The 22,045-nt window shown below is 32.2% G+C and overlaps 2 protein-coding genes across 2 annotated transcripts; both read right to left on the reverse strand.

Annotated features, from left to right (window-relative positions):
* Positions 1-15,890: 15,890 nt before the first annotated feature.
* Positions 15,891-17,583, reverse strand: LOC105775067 (S-norcoclaurine synthase 1). Its single transcript, XM_012597607.2, has 4 exons — positions 17,185-17,583; positions 16,866-17,113; positions 16,459-16,783; positions 15,891-16,231 (listed from the first exon to the last, which is right to left on the reverse strand). The coding sequence occupies exons 1-4, from the start codon at positions 17,458-17,460 to the stop codon at positions 15,986-15,988; spliced, it is 1,095 nt and encodes a 364-aa protein (XP_012453061.1). The 5' UTR covers positions 17,461-17,583; the 3' UTR covers positions 15,891-15,985.
* Positions 17,584-18,565: 982 nt separating this feature from the next.
* Positions 18,566-19,624, reverse strand: LOC105777423 (thaumatin-like protein). The gene is made up of 2 exons (XM_012600686.2): positions 19,457-19,624; positions 18,566-19,377 (listed from the first exon to the last, which is right to left on the reverse strand). Exons 1-2 carry the CDS (start codon positions 19,515-19,517, stop codon positions 18,704-18,706), a joined length of 735 nt encoding a protein of 244 aa, XP_012456140.1. The 5' UTR covers positions 19,518-19,624; the 3' UTR covers positions 18,566-18,703.
* Between the last annotated feature and the right edge of the window lie 2,421 nt (positions 19,625-22,045).

Here is a 22,045-nt window from a genome sequence, read left to right on the forward strand (position 1 = left end):
AAAAATAAGTTTCAGCAACCACCTAACAGTCATGAACATAATTTTAGCATGCAATTTTATTAAGTGTCCTCTTTGCATTTAAACTTAATCGAATTTACTAAAAGTAAGATATGGTTAACTCTATTAATCACAATTATTTTAGCCTAATAGAAATAAAACAGTAGAGATGAAATCAATATAGCAAAATCATAACTAACTCAGTAGATAGGAATCATGCTCGCAAATCAAACAATGGATAATTTTTGGTCAAAATATTGGGCATGAAAAAGGGCAGGATATACTAAAAAAATAAATGTGGGCAAAACAAGCATAAGGCAGTGGTAATAGTGACAAAACATCAGATAAAACATCAAAGACAATTAGGAATGCTTCCCCCTACTTAAAACACATTGCCCTCCATGTGAAAGAAAAGAAACAATTAGGTGGAAGAAGAGAAAAAAAGTTTAGAAAAACTTCCCATGTAGTCACTGTCATGCGCGTAGAGCTGTAATGAGATCAGCCATCTGTTGACCGAAGGTTTCCAGTCTTGCCTCAATGCTTCCAATCATTGCTCGATGGTCATAGAAGGTTGGTTTTGATTGGGTACCTCGTGCGGATTTTTTCGCCTAAAGATTCGTTCAACTGTTGAAGATCGGGTACCTAGAGGGACAAAACGAAAGGAAGTAGGAGTGCCAAGAAATCCCATTGAGTCGAGACAGCGGGCATCTAATGGATTGGCTTGGCAAGCAATATGTTAGTCTGAAATAGGAGCATTAGAGCCATGTAAAAAGAATAAAAGTGTAATAAAAGAGCCTAAAATTAGAGGATACTTTGTATTTTTAACATGCTCAAATTGAAACGCATACCAATAGCCCAAATTTATCGGACGATCGGTGTACATGCACCATAATAAGAATAATTTCGTCTTCGAGACTGTAGTCGGTGTATCTTTCCGGCCTGAGAAATCATAAGCCAAATAACGATGTATGTAACATAAGGCTGGGTTAGGAAACCATAAATCTTTTGATGTTTTAGGGCTATATGTGGTTTCGGCATTGTTTGTTAATAACACAAAGGCCCCGATAGCCTTGAAGTCTGCTGAAAAAGTACACAAACTGTTCTCATAATCAGTGGACATAGCATAATCCTCTGTTACAAAACAATGCAATATTAAAATCAATAAGGGACAAACTATGTGTGGTACCAAGCAATTGAAATGTTATAATGCCAGGTGTGTCCAATGAGAATTGACCGTGCTGTTGAAAATAGAAGGTGGAATAAAATTCTAAAACTAGTTCGTAATAAGTGTAGTGAGTGATATCAAAATTACCAACCCAACCAATATTGTGAAAATAATCGGTAACAACAGTGTTAATATGCAAAGCATTCAAAACAGATAGTGATAAACATTTGCAAGGCACTATTTGCTTATGTCGTAACGAATCATACATGTCCCAATTGATAGCATTATCAAACATTAAATTACCGTTTAAATGGCATTCTGGTGGTAAAATATTTACTCGAAACCGGTAGGTCTTGTCGTGGGTAGGTAACTAGCGTTGGTCGTCGTGACTCCCTAAGGCGTCGGAGCCTGTGGGTCGTTCGTGGGTATCGCTGTCGGAGTCAGAGGTCGAATCAGTGAAGGCCACTGTTGGTTGGGTTGAAAGAGTTTGTGGCTGTCAACGAGGCCAACATCGAGAGGGGTCGGGGGCCGAAGATGGTGGTGGCGATGGTCCGTGTGAAGTGAGTGGTGGGGGCGACAGTGGAGGAAGGGGAGAGGATGATGGTGCAACGTTGTTTAAGTTGACGTGTTGGGGTATTGAAAATTGGCGCTAGTGGCTGTTTACAGCGAAGGAGGGTTCGACGGTGGCACGACCTCTAGTCCTAACCATAGTTGTGGGAAAAATCGGTGGTGGGATGAGGGAGAAGGCTAACGGTGGCTAGAGTTTTTTTGGGTAAAAATAGAGAAAAGTTTAGGGTTTGAAGGTGTAGAAGGAAGGGTGTTTGGACGCAGGTTTTGGGTAAGTATGAAGTAAGGATGCTCTATTCCTACTTGGATTAGGGTAAAATAAGAGATGTTTGTGAAAACATGTCAATTCCTAAGTTTTTTTCTCGCCAGTTTACCTAGATAGAAGAAGAGAAATTTATTATTATCCAAACAAATTAAAGTGATAAATAATAATATAATAATATAATAATATAATATAATAAATATAATAAAAATAAAAATTGGGTTGCTTCCCATTAAGCGCTTGTTTTATATCGTTAGCTTGATGCCTCGAATGGTACTATGAAGGTTCTAGCTAAATTTTTTCAACTGTGTGGGCTTGAAAATTCTCGTAAAATGGCTTCAACCATTGGCCATTGACTGTGAACCGTTTTCCCGACTCTTCACTCTTTATTTCAACTACACCACGTGTGAATAATTCAGTTACAATAAAGGTCTTTGCCATTGAGACCGAAGCTTACCTGGGAACAATTTTAACACAGAGTTGTAAAAGTGAGCATATTTTCTTGTCATGGAACAATTTTGTTTTCTCCCTATAAATATAAGCATTATCGTAGGCATCATTACGAATTTCCTCTAATTATTGGATGTCTAATTTTCTTGCCCTCCTTGCGGGTTTTAACTCCATGTTACGTTGTCGTACAGGCCAGTAAGCCTTATGTTCTAATTCTACCGGAAGATGACAAGCCTTGTCAAAAACAAGTTGATATGAGGTCATGCCAATTGATCTCTTATACGTCGTTCGATAGACCCAAAGTGTGTCATTTAGTCGAAGACTCCAATCCTTTCGGTTAGGCCAAATTGTTTTCTCTAAAATGGTCTTGATTTCTCTGTTCGAGACTTCCGCTTAGCCATTCGTTTACTATAGCTATATAGTGGTGAACACCGTATTTTTTCATAAGTGCCTCCATGAATTTATTGCAAAAATGGGCTCCACGATCACTGATCAAGGCTCGAGGTGTGCCAAACTTAGAAAAAATAGTTCTTTTTAGAAACTTTACGACAGTTTTAGCATTGTCATTGCGAGTAGGCTTTGCTTTTATCCACTTAGAAACATTGTCTACTACAAGAATTATATACATATTTCTAAATGAGGAAATAAACGGACCCATGAAGTTGATGCCCCGCACATCAAAAATCTCACATACATTAATTGGAGATAGGGGCATTGGATTTCACTTACTTATGTTACCTGTTTGTTGGCATTTATCGTAGGACCTACAGAAATTATATGCGTCTCTAAAAATTGTGGGCCAGTATAGCCCACACTCAAATACCTTATGAGCAGTCCATTTAGAGCCAAAGTGACCTCTATAAGCTTCTATGCGACAAAAAGTAAGGATAGAAGCTACCTCGGTTTCTGGAACACATCGTCTTATTCTCTGGTTTGAACAGTGTTTCCACAAATATGGTTCATCCCAAATGTAATATCAAGCTTCCTTCTAAGCTTGTCCCTTATGGAACGTGCTAACCTAGTAGGCAATGTGATAGCCCGAAATAGGGCCTAATCGAAACAGTGGTTTCGTAACCACAAATTTGAAGTGAAATAGTTTAATTTTATAAATTTTTATTAATTACCGATTGATTGAAATATTGTGTGAAAATATGGATATGAAATTTTAATAATTTAGTGCCTAATTGAATTTTTAGGACTAAATTGAGAAAAATGCAAAGTGTGTCTAATTAGTGATTAAAGGACTTAATTGAATTATTGCAAGAAATTGGAAGTGTTTATGTGGCAAGTAGACCATAAATTAGTGTTATGGACACATATGGGTAATTCTAGAAAAATATCTAAGTAAGTGGGTCAAGGGCTTTTTTGTCAAAATTGAATAAAAGACAAAATAAGATGAAAACAAGTGTTCATCTTCTTCGAATTAGACCCTTGCTGCCAAAAATTTCATGTCACCATAGCTAGGGTTCTTGATTTTTCTAAGCTCAATTGTAAGTGATTTCCTGCCCCGTTTTTAATTATTTTCGTATTTTTATGCTTATTGAAACTTGAATTTCATGTTTCTACCATTTATTTTAAATGAAATTAAAGTTTAAAAAATTTACCCATTCATGATATAGTTGTAATTTGATGATTGATGATAGATAATGAATGATTGAAGTGCTAATTACGAGTTTTACTAGATGAATTTCAATAAAATATTGAAAAAGGACTAAATTGAGGGTCATTATGAGGGTCATTATGAGCATGAAATATGATTTAGTGAGGTTTAAAATTTAAGAAATTTAGTGAATTTTATTTTTATGAGCTTTAGGGAAAAACTGTAATTTTTGAAAAGTTATGGGAAAAATGTAAGTTTGCCAAAATATTGTGTATGAATTCTATTTGAATGGAATGTTGATAAAATATATTAAATTGTGTTAATATAAATCAAAAAAGAATGAATAGTGAAAGTGATCGGGGAAAAGAGAAGGTTATCGACTAATTTACGAAAATAGTCGTTTTGCATCCGAGGTAAGTTACGTGTAAATAATAGCAATATATTTTTATAAATTGTGAATTATATTTGATATGTGAATTAATATTGAATGTGGAAGGAAAATTGTTCATGAATTATTAAAGTGATAAAGTGTTTAAAATAAAGTGTTAAGTGTAAATTCCTGGTTGAACTTAGGAATAGAAGTGGATACAAGTGACATGTCACTAGAGACCAGTGTTACAGTGTTATAGTGAGTCCCGGGTGCTGGGTGATCTAGCATGTGTTACAGATACCTGACAGCTTGTATGAACAGGCTCGTGGACATTTCCAGTGTTATTGATCAGTGGTAGCTTCGGCTACATTTTAGTGATAGCTTCGGCTACATATCAGTGTGGCACTTATGTGCTAATTCTCTATGTATCTGTGTATATTCTGAGTGTTCAACGGGATTAATAATGAGTTAAAGTGAATATGAAATAAGGTGTGTATGCAGGTACATTTGAAAGAATGAGCATATGTGATAAAGGTTAAATGTGTAAATGTATATGCAAGTGAATTTGGTAAGATTGTGCATATATAAGTGATTGAAATTGCTAAGAAATGTATTGATTAGTTATATTTTAAAAAATGTTAATTATTAAATGAGTGCTTATTGTTTACATGTAACTTACTAAGCTATTAGTAGCTTACTCCTTTCTTCCTTTCCTTTGTTTTATAGTGTTTTGAGCTTACTCGAATTGGGGATCGTCGGAGCTTCGTATCACACTATCAACAGACATCTCGGTATTATGTGATTTCAAAACATTTAAAGCTATGACATGTATAGAGACTTATTCATTTTGAGTATATTCATATGATATGGCTAAAGATTAGCTATTGAAATGGTTAGTAAAGAACATGTTTTGGTGTTATATAAGTTTAAATGGTAGCTAATACAAAGAAGCAGTTTTTGGACAGCAGCAGTGACGTGAAGTTAAAAAATCACCAAAAATAATAGAAATGGAATTAGAGAGTGACTTATATACAGAATTAAATATTATCAAGTCTATTTTTACATGAAAGAAATGGTGTAGGAAAAGAAATTTTATATTTTGAGATATTTGAATTTTAGTGAGATAGGGGCAGAATGGTTTTGAAGTCCTCTGTTCTGACTTTACAAATTTATTAAAATTTTACAGAAATAATTATGGGTCATAATTTATATTTCTAGATTCCTTAGTGAGTCTATTTTCAAAATAATTAAATTATAACATTATATGAATTCTGTACAATGAGATAATTGATTTTTAGTGACAAGAGGTCAGAACTATCAAGCTGTGAAACAGGGGAGAATTTAACAAATAAAATGCACTAATTGGCTAAGCCAAAAATTCTAGAAATTTTATGGTAAGAAGGTATATGAGTCTAGTTTCATAGAAAATTTTTTGAATCTAAATTTTTAGTTTTGTAACTCGAGTTATAATTAAATTAGTAACAATTGCGCAGGTGGACAATTTTGTTGGGAATAGTGAAATTAATTTTAAAAGCAAATTTTTGTGTTCCGAACTAGTAAGTTAAGTCAGATAACGCCTCGTGCTAGACTCCGAAAACGGTCTCGGGTAAGGGGGTGTTACATGCAATTTGATTTGACCCTCAGTTACACCCTGAGGTTTCATGCTAAGACAAACCATATGAAACTTTTTCAGATGTTTGTGGGGATTTTCGATTTGCAACCCACGAAAAGTTGGCAGTAAATGGATTAATCCTGACTTCAATTCAAAATCAGTATCCATAGTAGGATACGCAATGCATAATGGTTGTTGTTCTGCATGAGCTTCAGCCGTTTGCTGGATTGTTTGAGCCATGGGTTGATATGCTAGATTTGGGTTCTCATTAACCCTAACATTAAGCACTTCTTCTGGTGGATCGACTCTGATTCTTTCATTTTCTAGTGTTTAAGTAGGGTTTTCGTTCTATTTTTATTTTCGTCGGTGGGTTACTTTGAGTCCCTACAACCCTTGACTACTTTTTCTGTAACTTCGTTTCCTTGTGATTTGCTCTCGCAGTCTTCTGTATTTCTGAACCAAACGCAAGAATACCTGAAGTAGGTCTAGTTATAAGAAACAAAAGAAACAAGATTAGTACGTTACCAGTCCTCGGCAACGACACCAAAATTTGATGTGTCATTGAAAGCACAAAAAATTTCCTATCCCTATAAAATAACAAAAAGAATAGTATAAGGGAAGTAGGGTCAAATCCTCAGGGACTAGATTTACACAAATTCCTGTTCCTTGAGATCTCGGGCAGAGTCATGCCCAAGAAAAATGGTGTACCTCAAAAAAAATAAAAAATAGAATTAAAAGTTTGGATGAATTGAGATTGCGCAAATTGAAATTAAAATTGTAAAAATAAACAGAATTGAGAAAAGAGAGTCTTTGATGGAGAGATTTCAGCCTTCGGTTATCTCGATCCTCTGTAGGTTCAATCCTAGACTTTTAGATGATCTTTCTCATAACAGGATAAGTCAGTTATAGTGGAAGACACTTACGACCTCCATATCCACTTAGATTTTAGACTTATGATATAGAGGAACATGACTCTAGCCAATCGTCACTTTTGTGGGACCGTCTTACATTAGATCATCACTTCTCGATGGCAAATGCCATGCCATTTTCTCTCTTAAGCTCAACAACCACTGACGCGGTAAGCTAACAAACTGACTGTGCAACCTTCCCAAAACATACAAAGTGGCCGCCTTTACATAAGATGCAAAGGTCACTTTTGAAGGGACATGGATGGAAACGTCAGTCCCGTAGTGCGGAGAAATGATAAATATTCATTGAGAAGGCTAAGTGCAGATTCTAAGCCTCATGAACCCTTTTTGGGAAATCTCGACAACCTTTGGCTAGATAAATTTAGTGGTTCATGCTTTTTGGGGAAAAAGAAATAAACTTAATATAAATAAAAGGAACAAAAGTTAGAGTTTTTTGGTAGATGGAGCTGTTTTAGAAAAGTTGAGTGAAATTTGTGTGACTCCATCCCATATTTATAGTACTTAGAAAACATAGTTTGTTCCTATTTAAATTCTAAAAGATAAATAAAGATAAAAGTTGAAATTAAATCTAAATAATAATCTTAACAATAATCCTAATATAATTTACATTTAAATAGTCTTTTGTTATAAAATCTCTTCTTTGAACTTTTACCCCCAAGTCTTTCACACTTTGCATTTTAGGCACCACTTCTTTCCTATTTCGCATACTGGCCCATTTTATCTTTAAATTCACGCTTTTTTCCCTAAATTTACTGGCCCATTTTATCTTTAAATTCACACTTTTTCCCTTAAATTTCCTTTTACCTTCAATTTAGTCCCTACAAGATCAAAAACCATAAATAGCTCAAATTTGTAGGATCTTACTCAAAATAAATATGTAATAAATACATAAAAATATGTCATTCTAGAGTATTATCAGCACGTGAATTGTTGTTTTTCAATGTCACATACGAAAGCCTCGATAGTTTTGAAGTTGTCTTCCAATCATCCCATCTCAGTCTGACTACCCTTAAACTTGGTCGACACATTTCCTAGTAGTTTCTCTCATGTTGCACTCTAATCGACACTCACCACTGGCCCCGTAATGACTTCTCCATCGACTGATAGACCGAGTTGTAAACCAACATCCTCGAGTGTAATTGTACACTCACTTTAAAGAAGATAGATATGTCTATCTCCAGCCTCCATCTTTCCACCAAAACACTAATAAGTAGGGGGTCCAACTTAGTCCTCCCAAGCATATAAGCCACGTATAAGAATCTCGCATCTCACATGTAACACCCCTCACTCGATTTAGTCGTCAGACCCGAATTACAAGATACTACAACAACTATCAAAAGTTATATAGATACATTCACCATAATAATTAAGGAAAATGGCTATCATAATCAACTTTTAGAGATAAAAATCCAACGTAAGTATTAATACCAAATAGGCCAGTATCGATATTTGTATGTTAGGTATCTATACGAAATTAAGTTAAGCTCAGTGAATGAGGAGTGTGTGAGCTTAAATAAGCTCAGTGAATGTTCGAAATTACCACAAAGCATGCATGACATCATAAGTTAAGCAAGAGCATACTAAAGCACATTCGCAACCATATATTCATCAAGTTAAAATAATATAATCACGCTTCATTATCTCACAAGTCTAGCATATACTCTCACATGCATTTACATAAAACATATTTCATATATATATATAATTCAAATAATGATAATTTGGCAGTTTGAGATTATAAAACATAAAAGTGGACTTTATCACCACACATTGGATAAACGGATCCCCAACATACCAATGATTCAAAGTGTCTAACATGTCCCATAAGTGTAGCATTAAGCTAAACACTCTCCAACACACCAAAATTTCCCGATAAATAGAGCTTAGCTCGACATTCTTTTATCTCTCCAATATGTCCCGGGGCCTCAACACCCAAATCACAAACACAAGGGTGAGTACTCATAATCCTATGGCATGCCAACCATATCCAATAGTTTTAAGAGAACACAAGGCCAAAATATCCAGAATTACACATATTTAACCACTGTTTTAATGCACATAACCTCTGTTCATATTCATCTATTCACATTACAATCTCATACACAATTAATGCTTATCGAATTCACATTTATTTGCACTTTAAGTGCCACAATAATGCTCATTGAGCTATCATATATCAGACCACATATGTGTGTATTAAAATAAGTATATCATATATCATATATCATATTCACGTAATTTCATATATTACCTGCTGTAATAGCATCACATATCACAATTCATCCTTATTAGGCATAATTTTACAACAAGGCAAAAAGAATAGAAGAAAGCTTACTCTCGGAACATAGGATAAGGGTTTAGGATAATCCTAAGCTCTCGATTAACAATACGAATTGTGCACACCACCAGAGACTTCGGACACTCACCAATCACGCTTCTGCTTGCTTTGAAAACATTAAATGATATTTAAGATTTAATGGTTCTAAAAGAGGGAAAATGCCTGATTCTTAAAAAATCGATTAGGATCTATCAAATTGAGATGGAAAACCTTCTAATTAGGTTAGAAAGAACCAAAAACAACTTTGAAAACACTAGTTTACTCAAGATTTTGAGATTTGTCATTTTTGAATTAAAGCTTGCTTTGAAAACATTAAATCTAAATAAATCCTCATACAATCGTTTAAAACTCAATTTGAATTAAAAGAACTCTTTATTTAGTCCTAAAAAGTTAGAATATTACCTTAATTTGTTGAAAACGATGATCTACAACTCTAATTTGGGATTTGAACTCAAAAAGAACAATGACGAAATTGAGGAAGAAAACGTGATTTTCTTTTGAAATTGGGGGTTGTTTTAGTGTTTGAGAGGTTAATAAATCTGAAAGGATAAGTCGGTGGTTTAAGAAGGAAAAAGGCGTTGGTATCTTGTAGGTAGAAGACTAATTTGCCATTTTGGTCACTCTTTGTTTCTCTCCATTTTAAATTAGTTCCTAACCCAACTAAAATCTATTTTTTTTCAAATTAGACCTCAAAATTAAATTTTGTTTTAAGCTAGTTAATAAAAAAAACCCAATTGTGTTACTTTAATACTTTAATTACTTATCTATGACCCTAATTTTAATGCCCGACTCTAACCCTCAACTTAAAAAGCCGATTCTACTAACCCAATCGGGATGTGACATCGCAAGTTTCCATAAATGAAAACTGATCCACTCTTGCTTAAATTGTGTATGTACGTTTCCAAAATCTGATCTTCGATCTGAGTATATAAACATAAAAAAATTAATAATGTTAATAGCGTAATAGTTAACTAATTAAAATGAAATAATTTAAAAATATTTTCTTATCATTTATAATTGAACGCCGGAGATGTGATTGTCATCCAAACGAATAAGCTGATTTTTTATTTTACAAATTATAAGGAATAAAATAAAATCGAAAAGAATAGGATTCAGAGAAAGATTTAAAACAAAATTATCGTGAGAATTGAGTTTGAATTGAAAAGAATGAAGTTTGGAGGGGTTTATATAGGAAAAAAAAATATAGTTGTTGGGGTATTGTAGCTATTGGAATTGTGACTGTAGGGAGAAAAGTTACCTTTGACTTGAAAACGCGTCTTACAAAGTGTGTTTTCATTTCTCTCCTAAAAACGCGCCCTATAGGATGTGTTTTCATTTTTCTCTCTAAAAACAACATATTCCGATAAATATATATATATATATATATATAAACAACCTGAGTCCTCAAATTTTTTAAAAAAAAAATCATTATATTTCTCAAAATGGGACGTAACAAAATTGGGTTTTCATTACCATTGCTGCTAATTATGCCAAAAATAAAACTTGGTTTTATGAGGCTATATTTATAGAAATGTGATTTATGGCAGGCATCGATCCATTTCGGCAAAGGTGTAAACTTCAAGTTTTCAATTTAATACTCATGGCCTCGTTTTTCATGCTTGGGATACTACTGAATTGGTAATTTGTGTATTAATTAGTTTATAAATTTCTTAATTGTGTTTAAAAGAATATTTTATTTATATAAATTTTATATATTAATAATTTTATTTTCTAGATAATATATTTATATTAGTTTATTACCACGTGTCATACACAAATTAATTATTTATTTTTAATTTAAAAAATATTTATTTTTATTTTTTATTTTTTTATAATGATCTCATAGTAAGTTTTGATTATATTTTTTTTTACACAATATCTAAAACTATCCATAGTCCCTCCTGAACTCATAAATAGAAAGATAATGCGTTTTAGCTACTCAACACATCTTCCTGCAATAACAACAATATCTATGTCAATCAAACTAAAACTTAATCGATGCCTAAATAAAGTTTTAAGTGAAGTTGTAATCCTATCTTAATCATAATTGTATCTTACTCTATTTCTACTTGTAAACCATTCACTTCCATTTAAACATGTTTTGAGTAGGGTGAACTTGAATTCTAAAACTTTCAAATAATTTCCGGTTTAAATTAGTTTAGATTTGAATCAATTTCTGTAAGTTATTTAAGATTATTTAAATTCGGATTAATCAAATTAGGTTTTAAGTTCGGATTAAATTTGATTGTTCTACTTCCATTATTATTATTTGTATTAGTATTATTATTATCTAGGAAGGATCCATTTACATTACTGTAAAACTCCTTGAATCTATTAATATAATTGTACTTGTTATGCAAACAAATTTTTAATTAAAGCTTGCTTTGAAAACATTAAATCTAAATAAATCCTCATACAATCGTTTAAAACTCAATTTGAATTAAAAGAACTCTTTATTTAGTCCTAAAAAGTTAGAATATTACCTTAATTTGTTGAAAACGATGATCTACAACTCTAATTTGGGATTTGAACTCAAAAAGAACAATGACGAAATTGAGGAAGAAAACGTGATTTTCTTTTGAAATTGGGGGTTGTTTTAGTGTTTGAGAGGTTAATAAATCTGAAAGGATAAGTCGGTGGTTTAAGAAGGAAAAAGGCAGTGGTATACTGTAGGTAGAAGACTAATTTGCCATTTTGGTCACTCTTTGTTTCTCTCCATTTTAAATTAGTTCCTAACCCAACTAAAATCTATTTTTTTTCAAATTAGACCTCAAAATTAAATTTTGTTTTAAGCTAGTTAATAAAAAAAACCCAATTGTGTTACTTTAATACTTTAATTACTTATCTATGACCCTAATTTTAATGCCCGACTCTAACCCTCAACTTAAAAAGCCGATTCTACTAACCCAATCGGGATGTGACATCGCAAGTTTCCATAAATGAAAACTGATCCACTCTTGCTTAAATTGTGTATGTACGTTTCCAAAATCTGATCTTCGATCTGAGTATATAAACATAAAAAAATTAATAATGTTAATAGCGTAATAGTTAACTAATTAAAATTAAATAATTTAAAAATATTTTCTTATCATTTATAATTGAACGCCGGAGATGTGATTGTCATCCAAACGAATAAGCTGATTTTTTATTTTACAAATTATAAGGAATAAAATAAAATCGAAAAGAATAGGATTCAGAGAAAGATTTAAAACAAAATTATCGTGAGAATTGAGTTTGAATTGAAAAGAATGAAGTTTGGAGGGGTTTATATAGGAAAAAAAAATATAGTTGTTGGGGTATTGTAGCTATTGGAATTGTGACTGTAGGGAGAAAAGTTACCTTTGACTTGAAAACGCGTCTTACAAAGTGTGTTTTCATTTCTCTCCTAAAAACGCGCCCTATAGGATGTGTTTTCATTTTTCTCTCTAAAAACAACATATTCCGATAAAATATATATATATATATATATATATATATATATATATATATATATATATATAAACAACCTGAGTCCTCAAATTTTTTAAAAAAAAAATCATTATATTTCTCAAAATGGGACGTAACAAAATTGGGTTTTCATTACCATTGCTGCTAATTATGCCAAAAATAAAACTTGGTTTTATGAGGCTATATTTATAGAAATGTGATTTATGGCAGGCGTCGATCCATTTCGGCAAAGGTGTAAACTTCAAGTTTTCAATTTAATACTCATGGCCTCGTTTTTCATGCTTGGGATACTACTGAATTGGTAATTTGTGTATTAATTAGTTTATAAATTTCTTAATTGTGTTTAAAAGAATATTTTATTTATATAAATTTTTATATATTAATAATTTTTATTTTCTAGATAATATATTTATATTAGTTTATTACCACGTGTCATACACAAATTAATTATTTATTTTAATTTAAAAATATTTATTTTTATTTTTATTTTTTATAATGATCTCATAGTAAGTTTTGATTATATTTTTTTACACAATATCTAAAACTATCCATAGTCCCTCCTGAACTCATAAATAGAAAGATAATGCGTTTTAGCTACTCAACACATCTTCCCGCAATAACAACAATATCTATGTCAATCAAACTAAAACTTAATCGATGCCTAAATAAAGTTTTAAGTGAAGTTGTAATCCTATCTTAATCATAATTGTATCTTACTCTATTTCTACTTGTAAACCATTCACTTCCATTTAAACATGTTTTGAGTAGGGTGAACTTGAATTCTAAAACTTTCAAATAATTTCCGGTTTAAATTAGTTTAGATTTGAATCAATTTCGTAAGTTATTTAAGATTATTTAAATTCGGATTAATCAAATTAGGTTTTTAAGTTCGGATTAAATTTGATTGTTCTACTTCCATTATTATTATTTGTATTAGTATTATTATTATCTAGGAAGGATCCATTTACATTAATGTAAAACTCCTTGAATCTATTAATATAATTGTACTTGTTATGCAAACAAATTTTTAATTGGTTCGATATTTTATCTCTAAAATAATGTATATATTAATATTTATTGAACGATTGAAAGTTTTATCATGTTAAACTTGACATGCATGATATATATGAATGAAATATGACGGTTTAATCATTAAAATATTAATCATACAAAAGGATACGAAAGGATATAAAACTATTTTAGTTTTACACCAATATATTCTCATATATAACAAAAATAAAATCAAATCTATGACTTAGTATAAAAGGTGCCGCTTATGCATTGAGAACCCTTAATTGAAGGTGCCCCTATTGCATTGAAAATCCTTAACTAAATGTGTCCCTGATGCATTGAAAATCCTTAATTGAAGATTGAAGAATATTGGATAATTGACAACTCCAATATGTAAAGTTTTTGTTGTGATGGGGAAATCCAGTCTTTTTCCTTTGTTAAAGAAAGAAAATGTTCGTGCCCCATTTGAGTCCGTTCTCAGAACATGTTTTTGTCAATTTTTAAACAATTTTATTATAAGTTCTGATCATATTTGTTCTTTTTGACACAATGCCTAGAACTATAGTCACTCCCTAACCCATAAATGGGAGGATAATGTATTTCAACGCACTTGAACCCACATATTCCTGTATTGGCAACAATGTCAATGACAATTGAACTAAAACTCAATCGATAGGTTTTGTCAATTTTAAAATTAGGTAAATTGATCTCTAAAAATTTAATTTAATTCTTCTACTTTTTCAAAGTGAGTAAATAAGAAAAATTAATAAGAGTTGGCTGAATTTTTTTCAAAAATCAAAGAAAATCTAAAAGTCAAAAAATCATAAAAATAAAAATGTCAAAAAAACTTAAAACTTAAAAGTTATATATAATAATAATAATAATAATAATAATAATAATAATAATAATAATAATAATAATAATAATAAAATTTTAAAAATATATTTTAAAATTTTAAAATATTATTTAAAATTCAAAGAATTTAAAAACTTCCAAAAGTTTTAAAATTTTAAAAATAAAAATAAAATTATCTTTAAAAATTATTTAAAAATTCAAAAATTCATTAAAAGTTATATAAAGTTCAGAAAATAATAAATAATTTAACACTAAAATATATATAAAAATTCTTAATAATATTAAATGATAAAATTTCCAACTTCTTTTCTAAAATTTTGAAGAAGAAAAAGACCTAAAATTCTATAAAGAGGATTTTTTTTTACAATTTTTCACAAATGTTGTGATCGTAGTTTCAAATTTTAAACATTCTAATAAAAATTTTTTAAAAATCTCAAGATATATTAAAAATCATAAAGTAACTAAAATTTCCAAAGTTTCAAGCCAGCATGTAAAATTTTATAGAAATTCATAACATTTTAATTACAAGAAAAAAACAAACAAAAAATATGAATTAATATTCTTCTATAAATTATAGATATTAAAAATTATGTAAAATACGAGATTAATAGAAATATAATATAAAATTAACATACAAATTATTCTCTAAATTGAACCGCTAAATTTATGCAAAACATAATGTGACATGCATTGAAAATGCATCGAATTCTATATGAAATGAATTAATTGCATGTAATTGTATATTCATGATATTCTAAATAAAAAAATACAAACATTGTATAAAAAGTAATATGAGTGTAGCATAACTACATCAACATGACATTTACTCCCAAATTTTGTATCTTGTATATTCATATTGTTTTTTTTTCCTGTAGTCATCATCATATTCAATATATACATTTGGTATATATAACATTTATAAAAATTTTGACATATCGATAAATTTTGTATAAATTTTAATAAATTTAAATGTATTTTTTAAAGTCGATTGAGTCTTAGTTTGATTGGCATGCGCATTGTTGCCAATGCAAGAGAACGTGGTTTCGAGTGTGCTGAAGCTCATTATCCTCCTATTTATAGGTTGGGAGGGGCTTTAATTAGTACTAAACATTCTATAAAAAAGGTAGATATAATCAGAACCTAATTTGTTATTATTACGTTATCAAATTAGTCTGGTAAAGTTTTTATGGTTTTGTAAATGAAATTTTTTGTAAAAAATTTAATTTTCAAGAAATTTTTTTACAACAGAATTCAATAATTGGATTGTTAGAGTTATGCAATGTAGAATTGAATACTGCTCTTGTTTTAAAGAGCGGTGAATTATCATATATTGACTTGTTACAAAACAGACATGAAGAACAGAGCTAGCATTTTGATTTGCTTTATAGCTTAACAATGGCGGTGTGAGCTTTTCCCTGCATTTTCATGGCGAACTTTTGCCTGATGTAATCGATGTACTTGATGTTTCTATAACTTCTAGGGAGATGCTTCTCATTCACCATTGAATCCAGTGGACCTATTTGGACTTCATCACCTGGCATCACAAATGTTGCAATTGACATTCTGGGTTTCTTCTCATTGCTGATAGCTCTATGTTCAATGCTTTTATACATTCCATTGCTCAGAATCTGATAAAAACAAGACAGGAAACAGAAATTGTATTCTAGGATTGATAAAGGTCAAATTAAATCCATTCAGTCATTATGCTAGAAGTTAGAAATTTTTTTGTAAGGGGTGACTTTGACTTAATAAATTTAATGGCTACCGTTCGAGTATCCATTACACATAATATAGGGACTAATGCAAAATTTGACCATTGGTAAAATATTTGACTCATAAAAACATTATAGCTAACCTCAATAGCATCACCAATGTTGACCACAAGAGAATTCGGGATTGGTTTAGCATCAATCCATACTTCTTTGTGCTTAATTTGAAGGCCATTGATCTCATCATCTTGTAGTAGCAAAGTGAATAGACTTCCATCAGAATGAGGACTAATACCAAGAACAAGATCAGGCCTTGAACATGTTGGATAATAGTTCATTCTTATTCCTTGTTGAAACTCTCCTAGCTTCCTTTTCAATCCATTTTCGTCCATCCCCATTAACACCGATAAGTTAGCATCGATCTTGTTCGAAACCTTTCGTATTTCTGTTGAATATTCTTCCACCGCCTCTCTGTTTCAACATATCCGTATCAGATACATACCTGTATTGCCCGAGTAACATAATAGCTTAACAAACAAGAAAGAATGCATACTTGAAACCTGGTAAAGTGAGTGGCCAAAACTTGAAATTCCTGGTTTCATGGGGAAATGTCTTTAAGAACATCATGTCACACCAATCAAGTTTCTGTTTCTCTGAGACCACAAAGTTTTGCCCATACCCTTGAATCTCATTAGCTCCCTTTGCACACTTGGATTTCTCTTGGAATGGCAATTCAAAGAAAGCTGCCATAGCTGCCTTCATGTTAACCATGATCTCCTCTCTAACCCCATGATTTATTATCTACAAAAATAGGATAACCCCGGGTGAGTGTCAAATACGAATATGTGCTTAATACAGGTGTTTGGTTTTACCTGGAAAAAGCCCCACTCCTTGCAGGCAAGATCTAGCTTCCTTATTTCATTTGCATCCTTTTGAGCTAACATGGAGAAATCTATGACGGGGACTTGAAGTGAATCAAACAGGTTCTGAGAAATTAATGGCCTGTCTTTCGGTTCTTGTATGTATCTTTCAGGGACTGATTGAGAATCATTCTTCAATATCTCTTGGATGTTTGGAACTAGCAAAGATTTGCCCCATCCCAATCCCTCCCCTTTCTCAACACTTGCTTTTACAACTTTGAGCTCCATTAATAGCAAAAATGGTAGCAAAGTTGATTCTTTCAATGGGAACTTGGTTTATCTTCCAGCAAAAATTTGGGAGCTTTGCTTCTGGTTTTGACTTGATACTTAAAAATGGTGGGTGAAAAGTGGGATTTGATCATTGTAATACTAAATTGAGATGAACTTTCAATTTATTATATGTTGAAATTGTTATGGAACCTAAGCACATGCCTCATCTATTTTATTATGCAATTAATGTTAAGAATTCATGTTAGGATTACTAGGTAAAATATATTATGATATTCATGGGAGAAATTAATCATCCAACTTGGAATTTTAATTTATTTTTAATAAAAAAGTTTGTGGATGAAGAATCAAGATTGTCAAAAGCTTTAATGAGGACAGAGTTCTTTGCAACTTTAAATTTCTTTTAAGGGTTTATAATGTTTAATTCAGTTGCAGTGATTATAGTGATTGAGATGTATTATCTTTGTGATTGCGAATCAAAATGATTAATCTAAATTCAAATAAAGTTGAGATTTAATTATAAAAAATTAATAACTCAAATTGAATTAACCCAAACCCCAAAATGATTTGATTTTAAAATGAATTGAATCCAAAATAATTTGAACTCATAATGATAAAAATGACAAAATCGAAAAATAAACTAAACCCAAAATGATCCAAATATGAAAGGTCTCAAACTCAAACCAAAAATATCTAAACTTAAAACTAACCTAATCCAAAATGACTAAAGCGCTTTAAAAATGATAGAAACAAATAATCCCAAATGACCTGAAGTCGAATTTCAAATCCAAATAAAACCTAAAAAAATTTTAAGTTGACCCAATCCAAAAAAAACTTATTTGACAAGCTAAGTCTATCTGAGATAATTTAAAGCCATGATCCACTAATAGACATGTGGTCCATTAGTAGAATGTTGGACTTTTAGTTCCCCACCAAGCCTTCAAAGTTTATAGAAAGAAATTATATGATACAAAATCAAATGAGTATATATGCAGATATGAGTAAGCAAAATATATGTGTGATTTTGATGGTTTGTTAATATTTTAAGTAAAACCAAAACCTTGGATTCTAGTAAAAGATTCAAGTCAGAACATTATAAAGATCATACACAAGAAAAAGATACCATCATAGCTACCATGAAATCAATTAAAAAACATACAATTAAAGCAACAATTTACTAATAACATAAGGAAAAAACCTCAAACCATAATAGAAACCCAATGATCTCAACAATGAAACCACATCAGTTTGGAGGACAAAAGGTAATGAGATACCTAGGAGCCCTACAAGTTTTAAGACTTGAAGCATCATCAAAAGCGTAGCTATAAGCTCTTGGACAAATAGCTTTAAAAAGATGAGCAAAAATGGTGGGCTTACAGCTTTTTGGATCCCCAAACTCACCGGTGCAACAATACCTATCGGTTTTAGCAGCTAAACATGCACTCTTACACCCCACCACTTTCCCTTCTTTCTTCACCACCAATGCCGCCGGGCAACAAACGTTTAAATCAGTCTCACAGGCGGCTACTCCACACCCAACGCCACCACCTATAGGGACCATTGAGACGGGGACATTGAATCCATCGACTAAGCTCACGTCGTAGTAATGTAGACCCGATGTTGGACCACCGAGTGTCATTTCAACGAGCGTTGCCGGTGGATTTCCGCCGATGCCTTGGCATTGTAAAAGGCCTGAACAATCACCTGTTTGACATGAGCCTTTTCCGGTTTCGTCGAAACAGCAACCTTGTCTAGGCCAGATTCGACCCGACCATCTTTCAGGGAGTTCGAGGGTTGTTTGTTCGCCGCAGTTGAGAGGGAAGCCGCCGCCTCGGGGTGTTTCGTGGCCGGCGCCGCCGAGGATTCCTGGCCATATTGTTTCTTTGCAGTTGTTTACTAGTACCAGTTGGATGGCATCTGCGAGAAAATAGTAAACCATTTTTAGTGATGAAAAATGCAATGCTTAGACCAAAAATCTAGGAAAAATTTTCTGTACCTGTGGAAACGAAAATGCAGGAAAGAAACAAGAAGATGAAATGATTAGAAGATTTTGGCATTTTGTTTTTTGAAATTTGATGAATGAAAGTGAAACTGCTTGCTGGTCTTTTGCTAAGGTTTAAAGAGTAACTACATGTTAAAGAGTGGTCTGCCACTTTTTCGCTATTAAAAGAAGATTTAAACCGCTAAAGATATAGTTACTTTTTTATTAACTCCATTTTTCACTTTCTTTAAATATTCATGTTTCACATACCAAAATTTGAAAAAAAATCAATACTCAATTTGAGTATGATTGGTATAATTTCTTCCAAAATCTTTAAATTTATTCAAATCGAATATTTGGATACATTTAGTTAATCTCAATTTTTTTATGTCCGTTTAACTGCCCATATTTGGGTTTCGTAATTGCCCCTCCAATAATGTCATCTCCAAAGTTTGAATTTGTCTCCTCTTGGGACTACAATGTACCTTACCATTACACCCAACATTTGTTTGTCATACATGAATTTGAAAACCCATTTCTTTAAATCGAACACATTCGTTCTCATGTTTTACACTTTCGTAAACAATTAGATTGAATTCGAGTAACATAATAAATCATGATTGCTATAGTTTCATCTAAAATCTTCCAAGAAACTTATGCAAACCCGAGCATACAGATACGTTTTCATTCTCATCCTCGGGTAATAGGTTCACAATGGTCACCTCCTGAAAAGGGTTATGTTAAATTTAATACTAATGGTGTTGGGTTCTCTTCAAGGGCTTGTGCCTCTGTTGGAGGTGTTATTGATTAAATGCTAAAGTTACATATTTTATGTAATTAAATTGGTTAAATTATGAGAGTGCACCATTAATTTTTTCCATGTTTATATTGAATTTTGTGCAGGGATGCAATTTGGGGCTAAATAGAAGAAAAAAGAAACAATTGGGCTAGATTGAAGAAAGGAACAAAGAAGGATGGCCAAAGCAGAATTTTTCCAAGATTAATTAGCTGAAATTTTTGTTGACTTAGTGGGAGATTATGTAGGGATTTTTAATATTTTATTCCTTGATTTTTTATACTAGTTGGCTCTTAATTTAGCAAAGCCACTAGTATAAATAGTGGACTACTCTGTTCATTTTAATCATCAAGTCTATCATCAAGTGAAATATCAAGCTTTTATCTTTCAATACATTCTCTCCTTTTTACTCACGAATTTATTTGCTGCCTTTAGTTTCTTTTCCTTCAATTTATTAATTCCTAGTAGCCACCAAATTAAGCCATTTGCAATTCCTTTTTCAAATTCGCTTTTCATTTCCAGTAGCCAACCACCCATTTTACTTTATTTAATTTATCCAATACCAACATGCCCCAAACCTTAGTTAACTAAACCCATTTTTAGCTTTAGGTCGGAATTTACCTCGTCAAAACCCGTGAGTTACGAACCCGAGCAATTTAACTCCTAGACTCCAGTACTTATTATTTCTCCGAATTAAGAGTATGATTTTGTCAACTCACAAAGTCGGATCAACATTAAGTCAAAAAAGACGTCGTTTGATTTAGTGTGGTTAGACGTACAGTTGGAATCCCGAAAGGAACGTTTCTAATCGGTTTTCTGTTAACACATTGTCGTGCCAAGTGGAGATTGTTGTTTGGTTCCGTCAAGGGAAGTAGTAACCGAATTTAAATGTCCCACGCGGTTAAGGGCATTGGTTTGAGCTAGGCTCTTTTAGAACGCAAAGCTGCCGGAGTTCTAAATCACGAACGTTTCATGGTTGTTCGATCGGTAAGGGTTAGTTATTGGACGTTCCATAGCTAATTTACACAAGGAAGAGTTGGTGTCCGAGGCGTCCTTGGTAGCTATAACTAGCTTATTGGAAAAGAGGAGTTCATCTAATTTCGAGGATCTGTTCAAAGACGAGGAAAAATCCGTGCCTAAGGCTGAGCTAATTCTAATTAATTTTTTTCCTTCAGATTTATTTATCTGCTTTTTATTATTTCATTTTCAACTTTTACTTTTTACGCGTCTTATTTATTTATTTCAGGTTCCAGGTTTTCGATTTTATCCTCCCCCCTAAATTCTTGGGCACGACAACTGTCCCGACATAAATCTGGTCAAGAGAGCAACAATTTGCAGTAAACCCAGTCTCTGAGGGATCGACCCTACTCCCTATACTGCTTAAATTGCAAGATTAGGTGTAGGTTTATATTGGTGGATTCGACACCCATTAGTTATTAGAGATGTTAATGGGTTGTGGCAATGTGGTTTTTCAATGTCGATTGTAGAAGGTACAATATTTCAGGTTGAAGCAAGGGCGATGCTTGAAGGGCTTCACTTAGCATGAAACAAAGGATTTCAGAAGTTGGAATTGGAGTGTGATACCGCTTTGTTGATTGAGATTATTCTTGTTGGTGGTACTGCAAATAGCAGGTTGACGGAACTTCGATTGTTACATCACATGCTTATTTGATCTTGGGAGGTTCGTATCAAACATATTCCTCGGGTGCAAAATACAGTGACAAATTTTTTGGCCAAAATTGAAGATCAAAAGTTATTGAGATTTCATTTATTGGAGGAACCTCCGCCTTCGATTAGAGAGTTACTTC

The sequence above is a fragment of the Gossypium raimondii genome, chromosome 10 (genome assembly GCF_025698545.1).
Source record: "Gossypium raimondii isolate GPD5lz chromosome 10, ASM2569854v1, whole genome shotgun sequence".
NCBI classification, from domain to species: domain Eukaryota; kingdom Viridiplantae; phylum Streptophyta; class Magnoliopsida; order Malvales; family Malvaceae; genus Gossypium; species Gossypium raimondii.